The sequence below is a fragment of the Lepidochelys olivacea genome, assembly GCF_965140295.1.
Source record: "Lepidochelys olivacea isolate rLepOli2 genome assembly, chromosome: 5".
In the NCBI taxonomy this organism is placed as follows: Eukaryota; Metazoa; Chordata; order Testudines; family Cheloniidae; genus Lepidochelys; species Lepidochelys olivacea.
Window position 1 is genome coordinate 121,319,217 of NC_140415.1, and position 19,525 is coordinate 121,338,741.

At 44.8% G+C, this 19,525-nt stretch overlaps 1 protein-coding gene across 2 annotated transcripts in view; it reads right to left on the reverse strand.

The window, feature by feature from the left end:
• Nucleotides 1-17,796, reverse strand: part of ECPAS (Ecm29 proteasome adaptor and scaffold) — an 89,893-nt gene extending 72,097 nt beyond the window's left edge. Inside the window, exons 1-2 of one of the 2 annotated variants that reach the window (XM_084627740.1) lie at nucleotides 17,675-17,796; nucleotides 5,241-5,371 (exon numbers count right to left, since the gene is read on the reverse strand). In XM_084627740.1, the coding sequence (XP_084483866.1) occupies nucleotides 5,241-5,371; nucleotides 17,675-17,696 (153 nt within the window). In that variant the 5' untranslated portion in view covers nucleotides 17,697-17,796. Of the gene's footprint in view, nucleotides 1-5,240; nucleotides 5,372-17,159; nucleotides 17,304-17,674 lie in introns of those variants that run through there. The other variant, XM_084627739.1, reaches the window with a different exon arrangement.
• Between the last annotated feature and the right edge of the window lie 1,729 nt (nucleotides 17,797-19,525).

Sequence of the window (19,525 nt, forward strand, 5' to 3'; positions counted from 1 at the left end):
CAGTCTCTTGTGGTAGTTTAGGAGTGAGTCTAAAGTGAGGCAGCAGAATGAAAAGCAAAGCTTTGAAGTAAATAATGCATCAAAAGCAGAGCTTGTGTTGAACAGGTTTCTCTGCACAAATGCATAGTGCATATTAGATCTCTGCTGAGGTTTACGAGAGGTCAGTTAATTTTTAATCACCATTGACTGGCTGCTAAACACTTAATTTAGAATAATTTTCCTGTACGTATGTTTAAGATTAGAACCGTAAACGTAATTAAAAACCAACAACAGAATAATATGTAAATCGGGATTTAAAATTTTCAAAACAAAAATACTGGAAGAGTCAATTCCTCCCCCACCACCTTTTGTCAAGAACAACATTCAGGATTCTGTATTTCCCTGCTGAGAGCTGACCTTACAAACACTTGGGAGCACAGGAAAATGATAGATTATGTTCATGATAGCTTTTGAATGGAAAATATCAAACTTTGGTCTAGACAGGAAAGTAAAGCGAGTAAGATTTTTTGGTTTACAATCTAATGTTAAGCCCACACCGAAATAAAAATATTCACTTGTCATTTTAAAAGGTTTCTTCCTTAAATTACATAAGATTTTTAAAAATTGCAGTTTTTGGCCTTTTCCTACCAAGATTCAGATGAATCTGGTTAACAAATTCCAACTTGAAAGAAGAAAACACATCACATACCCAGACCAGCTAGCCGGATGCTTTCTCTCACAACACTAAGTGTACCAGAGCTGTGTGTATTTGACACTATACACCCTGTTGTGTCAAATGTTTGTCCTTCAGCATGTTGACAACAATACACATCTAGTGCCAGATTTTCAAGTGTTCAGCACCCACAACTGGGACCAGGTTTTGGTACTTAAATGGGAGCTGAGCTCTTTTGAAAATCTGGCCTCGACTGTAGGTATCGAGCTTTTTAGAAAACTTGGGCCATAGTGGCGAAATAGTTTCCCCACTTGTAGAAGATTAACATTGGGGTAGGGATGGGGGAGGTCGGCAGATTAAAAAATAACTTTGAAATTCCACAATAGCAACTGAGAGATGGGCTATTCCCAGATTTCTAGTGCACCCTGTAACAGATATGGCAGTTTCCTGCAGTATCTTTGGGAGATATTGAATTAAATTTAAGTATCTTTGGAGTCCATTGTATTAAATGCAAAGATTATGTATTATTGGGGGCCTTGATGATCAACAGACTATAACGCACAATGTGGTAGATAAGTATCAACTCTTGGGACAATACATGTGAAGTGGATTTCCCAGGAAATATCTAGGAGGGAGATGAATGCAAATTCCCCATCCCCAATTATGCAAAAAACCAGCCTTTTGCCCTGAAGGGGGTGACTGTCCCCCCAAGATCAAAGGCCCAAACTATATAAAGGAGTGACTTTATACAGATATTTGGGGGAGCCTATTCTGAGCTACCAGCTGTTAGGAACTTGTAACCACAGAAGAATCCCTCACCTTAAGTGATCACTCTCGTTACAGTGTGTATGGTAACACCCATTGTTTCATGTTCTCTATGTATATAAATCTCACCACTGTATTTTCCACTGAACGCATCCGATGAAGTGAGCTGTAGCTCACAAAAGCTTATGCTCAAATAAATTTGTTAGTCTCTAAGGTGCCACAAGTCCTCCTTTTCTTTTTGTGAATACAGACTAACACGGCTGCTACTCTGAAACCTGTCATTATGCAAGGCACTGAATTTAGCCACATGGAGTAGAAATCTATCAATTTCATGAAAAAACTGGTACAGATACAGACAGACATCATCTTCCTTTCCAAATGCAAACAGATGGACATCGTACCAAAATGACTGAAGGTAAAAAATCCATTACAATCTACATACCACACAGACTATGCTGACAGCTTGTGCGACACGCTCTCAAAGAAACTGCGGAACCACCTGATCAACATCCTCTACAGCAAACAGGGAAAGATTAAGAATGAGCTCTCAAAACTGGATACTCTCATAAAAAAACAACCTTCCACACAAACTTCCTCATGGCTGGACTTTACAAAAACACACACTTTGCTTCTCTACAAAAGAAAAAGGACACTAAACTATCTAAACTACTACATGCCACAAGGGGCCACAACAGTGGTTCCCTTAACCCACCCAGAAATATTGTTAATCTATCCAACTATACTCTTAGCCCAGCAGAAGAATCCGTCCTATCTAGGGGCCTCTCCTTCTGCCCCTCCACCCCCACGAACATGACACAGTTCTGTGGGGACGTAGAATCCTATTTTTGACGTCTCCGACTCAAGGAATATTTCCAACATACCTCTGAACATACTAACCCACAGAAAGCTTCCTACCAAGACTACAAAAAGAAGGATTCTGGATGGACTCCTCCTGAAGGTTGAAACAACAGCCTGGGCTTCTACATAGAGCGCTTCCGCCGATGTGCACGGGCTGAAATTGTGGAAAAGCAGCATCACTTGCCCCATAACCTCAGCCATGCAGAACACAATGCCATGCACAGCCTCAGAAACAACTCTGACATCATAATCAAAAAGGCTGACAAAGGAGATGCTGTCATCCTGAATAGGTCGGAATATGAACAAGAGGCTGCTAGGCAGCTCTCCAACAACACTTTCTACAAGCCATTACCCTCTGATCCCACTGAGGGTTACCAAAAGAAACTACAGCATTTGCTCAAGAAACTCCCTGAAAAAGCACAAGAACAAATCTGCACAGACACACCCCTGGAACGCCGACCTGGGATATTCTATCTACTACCCAAGATCCATAAACCTGGAAATCCTGGGCGCCCCATCATCTCAGGCATTGGCACCCTGACAGCAGGATTGTCTGGCTATGTACACTCCCTCCTCAGGCCCTACGCTACCAGCACTCCCAGCTATCTTCAAGACACCACTGACTTCCTGAGGAAACTATAATCCATCCGTGATCTTCCTGAAAACACCATCCTGGCCACGGTGGATGTAGAAGCCCTCTACACCAACATTCCACACAAAGATGGACTACAAGCCGTCAGGAACAGTATCCCCAATAATATCATGATAAACCTGGTGGCTGAACTTTGTGACTTTGTCCTCACCCATAACTATTTCACATTTGGGGATAATGTATACCTTCAAATCAGCGTATGGGTACTCGCATGGCCCCACAATATGCCAATATCTTTATGGCTGACTTAGAACAATGCTTCCTCAGCTCTCCTCCCCTAATGCCCTACTCTACTTGTGCTTCATTGATGACATCTTCATTATCTGGACCCATGGAAAAGAAGCCCTTGAGGAATTCCACCATGATTTCAACAATTTCCATCCCACCATCAACCTCAGCCTGGACCAGTCCACACAAGAGATCCACTTCCTGGACACTACCGTGCTAATAAGCGATGGTCCACATAAACACCACCCTATACCGGAAACCTATTGACCACTATTCCTACCTACATGCCTCCAGCTTTCATCTAGACCACACCACACGATCCATTGTCTACAGCCAAGCTCTACGATACAACCGCATTTGTTCCAACCCCTCAGACAGAGAAAAAACACCTACAAGATCTCTATCAAGCATTCTTACAACTACAATACCCACCTGCTGAAGTGAAGAAACAGATTGACAGAGCCAGAAGAGTTCCCAGAAGTCACCTACTACAGGACAGGCTCAACAAAGAAAATAACAGAACGCCACTAGCCGTCACCTTCAGCCCCCAATTAAAACCTCTCCAAGGACCTACAACCTATCCTGAAGGACAACCTATCACTCTCACAGATCTTGGGAGACAGGCCAGTCCTTGCTTACAGACAACCCTCCAACCTGAAGCAAATGCTTACCAGCAACCACACAACAAACACACAAACCCAGGAATCTATCCTTGCAACAAAGCCCATTGCCAACTGTGTCCACACATCTATTCAGGGACACCATTATAGGGCCTAATCACATCAGCCACACTATCAGAGGCTCGTTCACTTGCACATCTACCAATGTGATATATGCCATCATGTGCCAGCAATGCCCCTCTGCCATGTACATTGGCCAAACTGGACAGTCTCTACGTAAAAGAATAAATGGACACAAATCAGACGTCAAGAATTATAACATTCAAAAACCAGTCGGAGAACACTTCAATCTCTTTGGTCACTCGATTAGACCTAAAAATGGCAATTCTTCAACAAAAAAACTTCAGAAACAGACTCCAACGAGAGACGGCTGAATTGGAATTAATTTGCAAACTGGATACAATTAACTTAGGCTTGAATAAAGACTGGGAGTGGATGGGTCATTACACAAAGTAAAACTATTTCCCTATGTTTATTCACCCCCTCCCCACTGTTCCTCAGATATTCTGTCAACTGCTGGAAATGGCCCACCTTGATCATCACTACAAAAGGTACCCCCCCCCCAGCTCTCCTGCTGGTAATAGCTCACCTTAAGTGATCACTCTCGTTACATTGTGTATGGTAACACCCATTTTTTTATGTTCTCTATGTATATAAATCTCCGCACTGTATTTTCCACTGAATGCATCTGATTAAGTGAGCTGTAGCTCACGAAAGCTTATGCTCAAATAAATTTGTTAGTCTCTAAGGTGCCACTAGTACTCCTTTTCTTTTTGAGTCCTACTAGTGCCCTTGCTGGAGTTGGGGGTGATTTCCAGTAAGCTTATTAGCATAGGTGTAGCTTCTTTTGTTTTTAATGTTTTCTCAGTATTGCTTTCATCCGAAGAACAAACGTGCTTACTTAGAAAGGGCTGTGTGGTATATCTGGGGGCAATTACACTAGGTATAGCCTCCAAGGAGAAAGCAACGTGTAGGCGCAGGCCATTAAGGCCATCGGACTTACTGGGAAACTCACAGTGTAAGGCAGGGAGTTGTGCAGCCTGGAAAAACTCCAGTCAGGAGGGGAGAGACGTGGGTCTCTGCCTATGAGACATGACAGCTGAGGAGCCGGGAGCCTATGAGTGGGGGGGGACAACCAAGGGGGGGAAATACAGGTGCAGGTGCCCTGAACTGACACACAACCAGTTAAGTGAATGATAGCAATGACTACTGCAAGTATCCTAGTCTGACAGCAAAGAGGAGTGACTCTATACATCACGGTAACATCGCATGAACATTCTATACATCACATGAACATTTCACAGAATATTTTCTCTTGTGGAAAGCAGCTAGTAACACCAAATCATTGATACATCATGGATGTCTACATCTCCAGTGACTGGAAAGTCTACAACTGCACCCTTACCTTTTTACGCACTCCTTCCTGCGTGCTGGACAGTTTGAGCAGGACAGGGGGTAGGAATTTGGATATAATATTCTGTAACTGCTCATCTGTTTCTGCATGGCCAAGACGTAAGAATACACGTTCAAGTTGATCTGTAGTTTAAAAAAAATAAATAGTTAATTTGGAGTTAGAAACCCAAACAGCAGACAAATCTTTTCCTACCCGTATGGGTTTGTAATACAGCAGCTGGGATGGAAGTATGGTAAGGACTGAGCATCTTCAATCAAAGCTCTCAACAAAGCATGCTCTTCTATTTTTAAAACTGCATGCACACTTTCCATTGCTGAAAGATGCTGGATTGACGGCCTTCAACCCTCATTTATCCACAGATCAGGTTCAGCATGGACAGAAGTAGCTCAAACTTCCACACACTGCCCCACTTATGGGCCTCAGCCCTAATCTGGAACACCACCATGGCTGAGACAGTACTTCAGCCTCCGTATCTAGTAATCCTTTGGCCTCACTGCTCTGACTGCCAACTGAAGTGTCAATTGTGGTGGTCGTTTTTGAGATACAGACATCTGTCTGCTGGACTCTGGACTAAGACCATAACAAAGGCCTCTAGACAGCCACTGAATGGCAACAACTTTTGGTCTATTATTATTTATATTGTTGTCATGAACTAGGACCCCCTTGTGCTATACATGGCACAAACAAAAGGTCCCCACACCAAGAGCTTACAGTGTAACGAGGGATGGATTTGATCCAGCAACCTAGCGAGGAAAGGCACTATGCTCTGTTACCAAACCACTGAGCCACCATCAGAAAAGCATTTATGAAGCTGAACGAACTATCTGGATTTGCTATTATTTGTTAACCCAATTTTCAAGCGAGACTGTCATCACCAATAGGAATTAAATGGGGGTGTCAGAAAAGTATATTTTGACATAACTTAAAATGCAAAAGATTGTGAAGGTCCTATCACCCACATGAACGTGTTGGAGTGTTCTGACAATCTCATTTCTCTATCCCTCTCACCACCTCTCAATATCACCCACCCAGGAAGGAGTATAAAACAACAGTATGAATGTCAGTAAGGACATAGGAGTTGCAAACGATACAAGATCAGGATGGGAGGAAGAGATAAAAAAGCATGCATCTGTTCCCTGTATGAACTAGGAAAGGATCCTTTTAGGAATATCAACAAGATCAAAATAATCCTCTGTCGACAACGCAAGCAATTGGCTTGAAGACCACCTGTCTTTAGGCTAATAAATGGAGAAGTCACTGTTTTAATCACTAGGATCTAGCTGACCTGATGGCTAAACTAGAAGAAAAGCAGACCGCCACATGGGTGGCAAGACACCTCAACAGCACTTTCACAGCTTGGGATGGGGGCAGGATGGTTCTGATACACAAGGGCAGGAGTGTTCCCTTCTCTTCTCCGCAGCTTCACTATGCACACCTGATCTACAATGGATTGCTAACAGGGTCAATCCAATTGGGAGATTACAAACAAAAAGGCAGCCTAAAACAAGGGGAAGCTAAAACCCTTACAGATTCTGCTTGAAACACCCAAAAGGAGAGAATGTTTCTTTTAACTTTGGTTATACCCTAAAAGAGGAGGACGACTTTGATGGGTTGAGGGATGGGCTGCTCAGACTTGGGAGAGGGAGAGGCCCTCCTGTCACAAAGGTTTAACCCTGTATTCCTTGGGAACCCAAAGCTCCCACGGAAGTCAGTGGGTTTTGGATGGATATACAAGGGATGGAGGGAATCAGTCCCTCAACGGGCAACACGGACGTTTAAGTACAAATACTGTACCTGCAGATTTCAAGTGACTTCTGAACACTCACTATTCAGATAGGAAGGCCTTTGGAAACGATGCTCTGTCATCTCAACTTTTCCCATCCCGTTGTTAAAGCCCTCACAGGGCTCGTCTATGCTTGCAGCGCTGCAGCAGCACAGCTGTGCCACTTTAGCACTTAGCGAAGATGCCGATGGGAGAAGGTCTCCTGTCGGCATAGGTACTCCACCACCCTGGAGCGACGTAGGCATACCGACATAAGGTGGTAGTGTAGACCTCTTAGCCACCGTATCATCTCTCTGCAGGCAGCAGACCAAGCGTACACACCTCCCTCCCAACATTTTGTTTCCGGTTGAACTAAACAGGGTAAGCAGTTGAAAAGACAAAATGACTATAAAATTTTAATGCCAGCTGAATTACAAGTCAAAATTCAGCAGCTCCTCCAATGCATATTGTACTTGACAGTGAATCTCTCGTCTTATGGGGATTTTTCTTGCTTTCGCATGCTATCAGCTGCCTCAGGGAACCAAGATACATTCTTCCCACCTAATTTTTAAAAAGCTTCTCTCATGTCCTGCCTTTTTCTGTCATATTTCATTTCCCTAAAGTATCTGCCTTCTGAGAACTCTCCGATGCTTCACGAATTGGGCAGCATGGGGTAATGAGAGCCTGATCCTGAGAGCCACTGGGCACGCACAACTCTTACGACATTCTGTAACCTTAACAGAGCCATCAACAATGCCTGCAGTGTCTGTGCTCACCACTGGCTGCAGTGCACCCAAACTCCACATCTGGGAGACCTTCCCAGGGTCACTGTGGTAGAGAATAGGACTTGATTGCAGTGAATGCGAAGAAGATAAGTTTATTTATTGTAACCTTCAGCTAAAGATATATATTTTCAAATGCACAGATATAGAGTAGAAGCCACAGGAAATATAGCACTTCTGTGAAGCAGCAGTCAAGCAAAAGGTATTTTAAAGGGGAAGGGTCAACAACAAAAAAGTATACTGCTTTTCCAATTTTTTCCTCTGCTAATGGTATAAGTAGCACCCAAGACTACTATGATAAAATGAAAGAGTGTGGAGAAAGAGAACGATTTCCTCTCTGTCCAATGAATTTACATTGTGTGTTTGGCATGTACATTATTTTCACAGGTTTCCTCTGTATGGTCAGTGAAGTTCCAGTCTCACAAATGCTGACTCAGTTGTTTAACTTTAAACCTGGAGTAATCCCATTGATTGCAATGGAACTACTCACATGCTTGAAGTTAAGCACATAGGTGTTTACAGGATTATGGCTTGAGTCAGTTTCCTCTGTTGTTGGTGTGGGCTTGTCACATGGCAACAGGGAAGACGAAAAACATTTTAATAAAAACAAGTGTCATTGTAAAGCCACAAACCCTGACACCCGTATCACCTGAAACTACTTTTAATTATCTAAATTGACCACTTCTCAAGTTGTTTGCTGCGTTGGTGTAGCCATGTTGGTCCCAGGATATTAGACAGACACGGTGGTGAGGTAATATCTTTTGTTGGACCAACCGCTGTTGGTGAAACCAATTCCACATTCAAGCCAAGTCTAAAACACTCAACCCACTGATTTCTCCCATGGATCAGGATCACAGTTCCTCCAGCTGGGTTATACATCACGTTGTTATTAATTCATCAAGGTTGTTTGAAAACTGTTTCATAATATCTCAGGAGATGCAGCAACAAGACAAGAAAACACTCCCTTAACATTTTATACTATTTCTTTTGTTTTTTTACAGTGCAAATACTTGTAATCAAAAATAAATATGAAGTGAGCACTGTACACTTTGTATTCTGTGTTGTAACTGAAATCAATATATTTGAAAATGTAGAAAACATCCAAAATATTTAAATAAATGGTAGTCTGTTAAGTGTGATTAATCACAATTTTTTTAATCGCGTGATTAATCATGATTAATTTTTTTAATCGTTTGACAGCCCTAGTAATCGGATCCATTTTGGATTAGCCTTGGCAGTTCCATATTGCTGTGATCTGCTCCACAAAGTGTCTTCTCACAACTGGACCGTAAGATATATAAATTAAAACAAAAAGCCCACCAGCCAAAAATAAAATAAAATTAAATAAATAAAAAGTAAACACCTTTGATGTGTAATCTGTGCCCCTGCTAACCAAGACTAAAGCTTTTAATTCAGGTCTATTGACATATATGCTTTCTGTAAACTGTTATTTTGATGGGTCGGTTAACTCAGTGTTTTATTAGTATTAATTTGTAAAGCATTTTGCAATCCTTGGATGAAGATTACAATGATGGTATGGAAGTTAATTAAGCATCATTTCATCCATCACTGAAATGCAAGTTACATGTGGAGAACTGTTCTGAGATTCTACACCTGACTATTTCCGAGATCTCAAATCCAGGCTCACGTTCCAGATTTAGGATCATAAAATATGCTTCTCCCTTAGCCCCATGTTTGCAACTATAATACACATTATACTAGCTGGTTAACATAAAGGACTGACTTGCGTACTCAGTATGTCTAATGTCTCTAATTCTTTGGTACACATAGTGACACTGGAAAGAGAATGTTGATCGAGGTCTGGGATTAAATTTAACTCGACCAAACGACTAAAATGGACTGTCCTTTTCAAGAGGGTAATATGGTCTTTTTTTAAAAAAAAAAAAAAAAGGAGGGGGTGGGTGGGGAGGAAACAAAAGAGGGATTCATAGGAGATGCAGCTAGAATTGCTTAACGGAGCCAGATCACGTATTAAGTCAGTCCGAGAAATAACTTCTCTCTTCTATAGCTTTTAACCATCCTCTCAAATATAAGTCTGCCATCCTCTCAAATATAAGTCTGCCCAGACTATTAACTAAGTTACTCCAGGTCCCTAGGTTCATTCCATGGCCATGATCCACACTGTGGCCATGACCCCTGTTTGGAGTGAAGTGGCAAGAGACCTCCCACACAAGAGCGGTCTGTTTGGCTGGCAGGGGACTCCACCACCACTCCTCTTTGATCGGGCTGGGCCTTCCCTCTCCATGGGCCATCTCTTCCCTGTCTTCAGGTGGGCTGGAGTCCATCCTAGAGAAGGGATGTCTCAGCCCCACCCTTCCTGAGCAAAGGAGAGAGTACGTGTGTGTGTGTGTCTCTCTCTCTGCCAACACCACCCTCGCACAGCCACAATGGTGTCATGGCAATGAGGGGACACACACAATCCTCTGCTGGGGTGGTATCAGCTGGGCCTCTCCCAGCAGTTGGTTTCAGAATTAACAGCCCTCTAGGATTAATGACGCAGTCCACCAATCAGAGTTATTGTTTAGGATGCTCGGCAGACATCACGGCATTAGTTACCCTTGGGACACTTTTTTCAAGCTTTTCTTCCCAACCATGAGGACTAGAAACAGTTTGTTTTTTCAGATGAAATCTAGTCACCATGTAACCCAGAAGTTGGGCCCAATGTGTGTAACCTTTTCCAATTGTGCTCCAGTTAACGATAACCACTGGCTATTTATCAAAAATAAATTAAAAACACAAGCATAAACAGTAGCATGACAAGATTAAAACAGGCTTGATTATTTTAAAGCAGTAAAAACCAGAATCATTACATGAACTGTTAGTTTTCAAAAAAAATCAGCCTGCAAATGTTTTACCTATTACTATAAGAAACTGTGTGTACAGTTTTCCCTCTCATTGCAGTTTGTATACTGTGTGCAATTAACATAGCTTTTTATAGTCAGTTCTACTCTGTCCCCCAGTATAGTAAGTTAGGTCTCAATGCCGCAAACACTCACGCATAACTCAATGGAGCTATTGATGTGTGTAGGTGTTTGCAAGATTGCAGCTTTGTTTTTTCCTACTACTGTAGGATCTTTTGCTCAGTAACAGGGGGAGAGTTTTAAGAAAATATGTTTGTAAAACCACAAAGATTGGGTGGGGGATTCAGGAGCAGGTATAATATCTGAAACTACTTTAGAACTGTTTCAGAGTAACAGCCATGTTAGTCTGTATTCGCAAAAAGAAAAGGAGTACTTGTGGCACCTTAGAGACTAACCAATTTATTTGAGCATGAGCTTTCGTGAGCTACAGCTCACTTCATCACTTTAGAACTAATTTTACAAAATTGATCAGATTTCAGGTGTGTCCTTTCATATTCATTCATTTTGCACTAAGGAATCAAGAAAGTAGAGAAGCCGAAGAAATCTTTAGACTGTTGCTTACAGCACCAGGGTCAATTTGTGTATATAGCTAGATGATATTTTTAGAAGCAGAAATAATTTCTCGCAAGTAGGTAACAGCATTTCCATGGTAACTTAAGGATTTCTAATGCCATTTCTAACCCCTTCTGGTTCTTTTCCAATCTATACGATAAAAGTATGTGAAAGAATATTGGTTTCAGAACTGATGTAAATACTACATCTCGCCAGGAGAAAGAACAATATCTTTCAAATTGCAGATACTACATATTGTATAAAACCACAAGTATTATCTTTCTTTTTAAGCCATCAAGCGAGTATAAACATTTTTTATAGCAAAGCCAGATTAATGGCAAGGCCCTGAACCACAAACTGTAAGTAATTAGGGAAGTTATGGGAGCTCCTTCACTGGAGGTTTTCAAAAGCAGGCTGGATAGCCATCTGTCTTGGATAGTTTAGACAACAAATCTTGGCAGGGAGTTAGACTAGAGGACCCTTGCAGTTCCTTCTAACCCTATGATTCTATGACCCCCAGTCTCCCATATGTACCACAGTGATCTCTGATCAGACTTTACATCATGCTGTTTAGTAGCCCCCTAAATCTCTGTAGCCTTAGAGCTGGACCCTTCAGCCACTGAAGTTAATGGCAAAAATCCAATAGGAGATTGATTGGGCCTTTGCTCTGGTTCTCTTATATGGTCGTTTGCCATAAGAAATAGTGGAAAGGGAGGGGCAGAGAAGATTTTTTAAAAGTTTACTATACTGCACCTTTTAAAAGACAGTTTTGTCACCCATCTCTTATTTCTTCAATAAAATAACAAAATAAACCCTTCTGGATGTTCAGCCTCATCATTGTAGCTCATTGTTTATCCATCTGTTCAAAGAAGTCAGCTCTCAGTTCAAATGCTATTTTTTGTGTGTCCAGTTTCTCCTCCCTTCCTCTTATACTAAAGAATTAGCTCCCAGTGGCATTTATAGCCATTGTAAACAGCATGTCAGCTGTTCTTTACAGAACTCTGTGATGTGTATTCGTGTAAAAAGAGAATATCAAGCATGAAGTGCATACTTCTATTTATGAAAGTGGATTTGAGGGACTATTAAGGCTGGGACATGTCAAACCAGATGTACTTCACAACAGATCTAGTTAGCACAACAGTATCCTAGGGAACCCAGCCATACAGTCTGAGCCTGGAACACAACAGAACTCCAGGAGTTGTGACAGTAACTTTCTGTGACAGGATGCAGGCAGCTACCTTCTTCATCTTCCCCAACCTAAACTCCACTTTATGGCAAGAGCACTATGATCTTAATATTAAAGCCATTCTAGAGGACGTACACATCCTTAAAAACAGCTGTTACTGCCCTAAGACCATTTTATAGAAGTTATTTTGTGCACATATCCTGGAATTTTCCTCCAAAAGGCCCCATGTCAAATAAGTGCTTACTTCTACCTGGATACAGTCAGTCAACTTCATTCCCGGGATGATTCAGGGGAAAAAAGGGGAGACTGAGGCAAACATTAAAAGAACAGAAAGCAAAATGAGGTGTTCATTTCTCCAGAAGCTAAACAACTGATTCTGCACCACTCTGCACTGGAGGAGCAAGATACCCAGTTTGGGAGTCCAACTCTGATCTACTTGAATTATGCTTCCATTAAAACACCAGGCAAATTCTTGCTGGAATTGTATTATGACTTGGGGAACGTACATCTAGAGTGGTTATAGCAGCAGACTGGGAGTCAGGGTTTGGAGGTACTGTTCATGGCTCTACCGCAATCTCAAATGACTTTAAGGGAGCACCACAAGGGACCTGTCCTAGTCACTACTCAAGTTTATAAAAAATGGTCTTTTACTGTGGGAATGTATTTTTGTGTTTTCATCATATTCCTCCATAACAGAGAAAAGTTTAGATACAGATTTGAAATGCCAAAATTTGGATTTCCATGTGCAGTGTGTCAGGTTTAGATTCCCTTCAGATTATTACCCGTTCTCTTTGAAAATGGCTTTTCTTTCTTTCTGATCACATACCACTCTAGGCCCAATGTACTGATTTTAAATTAGGAGTCAAGCTATCACTGTTTAAATTATTCATCCATCAAATTATAAGCATCTTCATAAAAAGTTTAAGCGAGCACTCTTTTCTCAACAACAACAAAAAGGAGTAACAGCTCATCTATTTGAATGCTGCTACAGATCAAAGTTTCTTATCACTACATGCTTACAAAACAGAGACAAATTGGTTTTCTGATCTAAAAGAAAATTTTAGTTACTCCTTCAGGAGGCTCATTATCCTACAGACCAGGTTCCTTTCAAAATATAATTTGATGCATTTAATTTTAGTCTCTCACACACTTCTACCTGAGAAGTCTGCCCAATTTTCCCACTCTGAATTTCTTATGCTTCCTGTTAAAGTTCATCTTTGACTGTACAGCTCTTCCATTTATTCATAGAGGCGGCACTGGAAAAATCACCATCCTCCCTCTCCACAAAAAAACCCACCACCCTCAAGTCAGAAGGGTGGTACTATACACTCTCTAGTGGTACAGCTGACCAGTAAGTCATAGTTTACATAGTTTGAGACATCTGATAAGGGTGACATCAAACTGCTAAACTGGACTGTACCCTGTAAGACATTCTTCTTTCCCCTCTTCCAAGCTTGGATTAAATGCAAATGTGACTGCAAACCCAGTGACAATATAGCCACAGGACACCTTGCCAAAAACAGGCAACAGTTATATTCAGTTTGTAGGTGGGGGAAACTAGCAATCCATAGATTGAATAAAGCTGTGTCTGCAAGCAGGAACTCTTCCACTGAGGGCATGTCTACGCTAGACTTAAATCAACCTATGTTAGGTCAACTTACAGTCACTGAAGTAATTACTGCAGTGGCTGATGTCCACACTACCTGCCTTCTGTCGGTGGTGCACGTCCTCACCAGGAGCGCTTCTGCCGACTGGAGAGGGGCAGTGTGGGGGACTGAGAGCCAAGGCTCTCAGCTCTGCTCTGCTCCCTATTCCCTGCTGGGGCCAGACACTTGAGGTTCTCACCTCCCTGAGCAGGGATCCAGGCAGGGGCAGCCTAGCTGGGAGCCAGGTGGACGCAGCCTGGCTGGGATTGGGGACCCAGGGGCAGCCAGGCTCTGGCTGCCCAACTTTCTTGTCAATTTCACGGCTCCAGTCTGGAGCCCTGAAATTGACAAGACAACCAACAGCTGATGTAAGTAATACAGTGTCTGAGACTGCATCACCCTAACTACATTAACATAAGCCCTAAGCCTCTCATGGAGGTGGAGTTATTATGTATATGCATCCGATGAAGTGGGTATTCACCCACAAAAGCTTATGCTCCAATACATCTGTTAGTCTATAAGGTGCCACAGGACTCTTTGCCGCTTATGTGTAGTAGGGCACTTACATTAGCGGGACAAGGCTGTACTGTGTACACTGATATAATTAGGTCTACATAAGCTGCCTTACGTCAACCTAACTATGTAGTTTAGACCAGGCCTGAGTAGTTTTACAAGGTCTGCAAGTGAAGGGAACACTGGTGATGTACAGTTGACTGTACAGGAATAATTTTATGGCTGATGGTGATCACGGAGTCTGATCAATTTTTCTAGACTACAGTGGTCATGACAATGATTCATCCCAACCGTCACTGAAATAAGTATGTTGAGATTTGTCTCCGACCTTAGAATCAGTGAGTTCTGTAGGTTTTTCTTATTCCTACATGAAATTATGGTTCTTTGGTGGCATCAGGGCCACCACCAGTATTTCGGTGTTCCGCAGTCTATTCACCTCATCCAATAGTTCAGCGGTTCTCAAACTGTGGGTTGGGACCCCATTAAAATGGTTTAGACTTGCTGGGGCCCGGGGCCAAAGTTAAAGCCCGAGGGCTTCAGTCCTGGGCAGCAAGGCTCAGGTTGGGCTTTGACTTTAGTTCCCTTGCCTGAGGAGGTAGGGCTCAGGCTTTGGCTCCCCCACCTGAGGCAGCAGGGCTTCGGTGGGCTCACGCTTCAGTCCCTCCTCCTGGGGTTGTGTAGTAATTTTTATTGTCAGAAGGGGGTCACAGTCCAATGAAGTTTGAGAACTGCTGCAATAGTTTGTAGAAACTAAGCAGGCTGAAGGGGTTTTCTCCAAAGAGAGGACAGAAGAATTAAGTTAAACATTAAGCAGTAATGCATGGTTTAAATCTGACAGCCTGGAGCTTGAAAGTCTGCATTAAAACCTTTCTTCCTTCTGCTGAGTTTCTGTGGTGAAATCAATTCCACAGTCAAGCCAAGTCTAAAACATCACTTTCCTCAGCCCACTGATTTCTCCCATGGATCAGGATCACAGTTCCTCCAACTGGGTTATACATCACGTTGTTATTAATTCATCAAAGTTGTCTGAAAACTAGTTTTGTTATATCTCAGGAGATGCAGCAACAAGACAAGAAAACACTCCCTTAACATTTTATACTTCTTCAGAGACAGATCTATTTATTATGTACTGCACCAGATTCAGCAATAGATTTGAAGTTTAAAAAAAACACCCACAACTGGGCATCCTTTCCCTCCAAATAAGAAATATCTAAATTTGAACTCCGTCACTCAGATTCTGACTACCATCCTGATCAGCACTGAGAAGTGCACGGACACAGGATCTGCCATGAAGTTCTTAATGCTGGATCAGGGGCATCATTTGCAGAACAGAAGAAATGGATAAAATGTATTTTCCAGCATATTTTACTCTTATACTAGATTCCGACTTTAAATTCAAACAAAACATATCAAGCTCGGGAAGGGGAGAGCTTGTGTATATGCACTTATTATTACAAGAAAAAATATGAAAAGAGCGAAGGATTATTCATATCTATCAGACGCTACTCTGGAGATGGAATATAAACGACCAGACCTTTAAAATACTTTGCACCTCTGCAGCACTTCTGTTCCCAGCATCTCCACGCACTCTGCAATCATTAAGCTTCACAATACCCTCCTCTGATAAGGGAGCATAAGGAACCGCAGTTCACAGGTGGAGAAACTGAGTCACGGAGCCAGGAAGGGACTTGCCCAAGGTCACACAGCGAGCAGGCTGGCGAGATGAGCCAGAGACCCCCCCTGTAATGACCGAGCAGGGACGGCACCTGCTCTCACCACGGGAGCCAGCCTCGGCTGACGCCCACCAGCCGCTTGCTAGGCCTGAGAACTACATTTCCCAGCCGGCACCCGGGTCACGGGCTGCGGATAGTTCCTGCCCCGGGCCCAGAAACTCACCCCGCCCGCAGCAGGGCCCAGGCCCCGTGCAGGGACAGCCACCCCGGTGGGGGCATTAAACGGGGGGGGCATTAAACGGGGGGGGGCAGGGGCACCCCACAGCGGGGGCCCGCCCCGCTCAGCCAGCCCCACCCTCCCCGCGGGGCCAAGCGCCCAGGGCCGGCCCTGCCGCTGCTGGGGGGCTCCCCCCGTCTCCAGTGGGGGCTGGAAAGCAGAGTCACTGCGGCCTGCCCGGCTTGGGGCCCATCCCCGGGGGAAGGTGGGGGGGGGAGCGGGACATCCAGCCCCTGCCCCCAGGCGCCGCTGGCTGAGGCGGGTGTCCCCAGCAGGCCCGGCCTGGCAGAGCCCCCCCGCCGGGGGACCCTGCCCCGGGGGGCTGCGGGCGGAGACTGGCGGGGAACCCCCGGCCCCAGGCTGTGGTTTCCATGTCACACCGTGACTGCGCACAGCCGAGGCCTAGCCCCGGCCCCCTCCCGCCCCTCGCCCGGGGCGCCCCGGGCCACACGGGGCGAAGAAACCAGCCTCCCCCCCACCCCCTTTCCCAGCTCCCCGCCCCCTCAGACAGAGGGGACCCGGCCCCGCCCCAAGGACAGACCCACACGCGGGGGGAGGGGTCCTGTCAACCCAGAGCCCCCCCCCCCCTCAATAAACTCCCCCCCCCCCCCCCCGGGCCTGTGTCGGTATCACTTACTCAGCTCATCCTGGGCCGCCGAGGCGGCCGCGGCCATGTTGCCAGCCGCCGCCGCCGCGGGGGTGGGAGGAGGAGGAGGAGCGGCGGCGGCGACGGAGCAATCCCGTCACCCGGGGTGGGGTGGGGTGGGGTCCCTCCCCTGCTCGCCGCGCGCCCCCTCGGCCCGGCCCGGCCGCGGGGCCGCTCCCCAGCGCCGGCCACCGTGCGAGCGCCGCAGCTTCCCCCGCCCGCCGCCCCGCAGCCCGCGGCTCCGGCGCCCGCCCCCAGCCCAGCCTCCCTCGCTTCGCTTCGGTGTTATATTTAGAAAGAGCTGAGCCATCGCCTCAGCCCCGCGCTCCCTCGCCTATTGCTCCCCCCCGCCGCGGCCTGCTCCGGAGAAACCCCCTGCCCCGGGCGCTCCCCGCCCCGCCGGGTTGCAAGGGGCGAGCCCCGAGCCGGCAGCCCTCGCCGGCTGCCCAGGTGCTCAGCGTCCGCGGGCTCCTTCCCTGCCGCCGCCCCCGGGCAGGGCAACTGACCTGAGTCCAGGCTGACCTCCATGGCTGAGGAGCCGCTTCCTTTGCTTCGCTTCGAAGGGGGTCGGGGCGGGGGGAGAGAAACGGGTCCCTCAGCCGCAAGACGGCTGCCTTTCTCCCCCTATCTGTGGTAGGTGCTTGTAGCAGGCTGGAGGGTTTCCGACTGGGGAAGGTGCTGCCGGGGATTTGGAGCCAATGCTGGCCAGGTACAGATTTAGAGGAAGTGTGAAACACCCCCAGAGGGGGTGCCACTTCCTCCCAGCTGTCCTTCCACGGCTACCAGGCTCCTGTCCATAACCCTCAAACAGCTGCGGGAGGGATTTCCCTCCCTTACTTCAGTGTTTCTTTACGATCTAATTTAAGGCTTGTTTACATGGGGGGAAAAGAAAAGGAGTATTTGTGGCACCTTAGGGACTAACAGATGTATTTGATAGCTTTCAGAGTAGCAGCCGTGTTAGTCTGTATTTGCAAAAAGAAAAGGAGGACTAGTGGCACCTTAGAGACTAACCAATTTATTTGAGCATAAGCTTTCCTGAGCTACAGCTCACTTCATCAGATGCATACACGAAAGCTTATGCTCAAATAAATTGGTTAGTCTCTAAGGTGCCACAAGTACTCCTTTTCTTTTTGTGGATACAGACTAACACGGCTGCTACTCTGAAACCTGTTTACATGGGGAGTTATTCCCTAATAGCTAATCCTGAAAACTCCATGTGTAAGTGTTCTTATTCCAGAATAAGAGTGCTTTATTCTCAATTAGCTTAATCCACTGGAATACACTCATCTGGCCTATGCCGGAATAAGAGTGGCCACACAGGGACTTAATCAGGAATAGTTAGGCAACTTTAAATTCACATCCTACCATATTCCAGATTACTTTTCAGGTGTGGACACTCGTATTCCAGAATAAGAGTACCTTATTCCAAATTAGTGTATTCCAGTGTGTTAAACTATAGGGAATAAAGCACTCTCCATAAGGCTTCCACTCCTCTCAGTGCTTCTAGTTTATAAATACTCCTTTAAAGAAAGACATTATCACCACTCCTTATTTAGTGCTTTGGCCCCGAATGGGTATTAGCATCATGGTGTGTCAGGTATAAGTGACATCCTCCAAGGAATAACTCTGTCTCCAACCCTCCTGCGGCCATATTTTAAAAAACTGCAAATAAATATTTGGGAATGAATTGAAGTTTCATAATAAAAGCTTTTTTTTAGCATGAGGTTATTCTCACTGAGATATTATTTTCAAACCCTGTTAACAGAGGAGGCAAATGTTAATTCTAAGCAAATTTAAACGTAAGGTTGAATTGCTGTAATAGAAAACCAAAGACCTAGCAAAAATATTAGCCTTCCATGCTTCTCCAAACACCCTTCCCCCACCTAACTTAGTCATCTGACAGGATGGTATTGACCAAGGATTCCAAAAAATTTGGGCAATACCCTTTGTATCTCTCTCCATAGCATAATTTACAGCAGTGCCCAATTGTCAGCTTTTTTTTAATAATAATCGCTGCAGCTTGTCTGATTCTTGAAAGTTGGGTCAGCTGTTTCCTTACTGACTGAGGAACAAATGGTTTGGAAATATCCTGGCATTGACCCATAACCTATCAATTTGTTCTGCTTTTCTTTGTCAGGGTTGCCGGTGTTAGCAGAAGTTGCAGTTTGCTCTACATGAGTCCAGTTGGGAGTGGAGAGTAGGTGGCTGGAACACCAAATACTGATCCCATACCAGGAGGAGTCAGGTGGGTTAGTGAGTGTGTATGCACGATCAGTTGGCCTGCTGCCACCAAGAAGACAACATGGACACCATACTGCTTCAAGCCCTAATCGGAATGGCTATAGGATAGGAGTTAA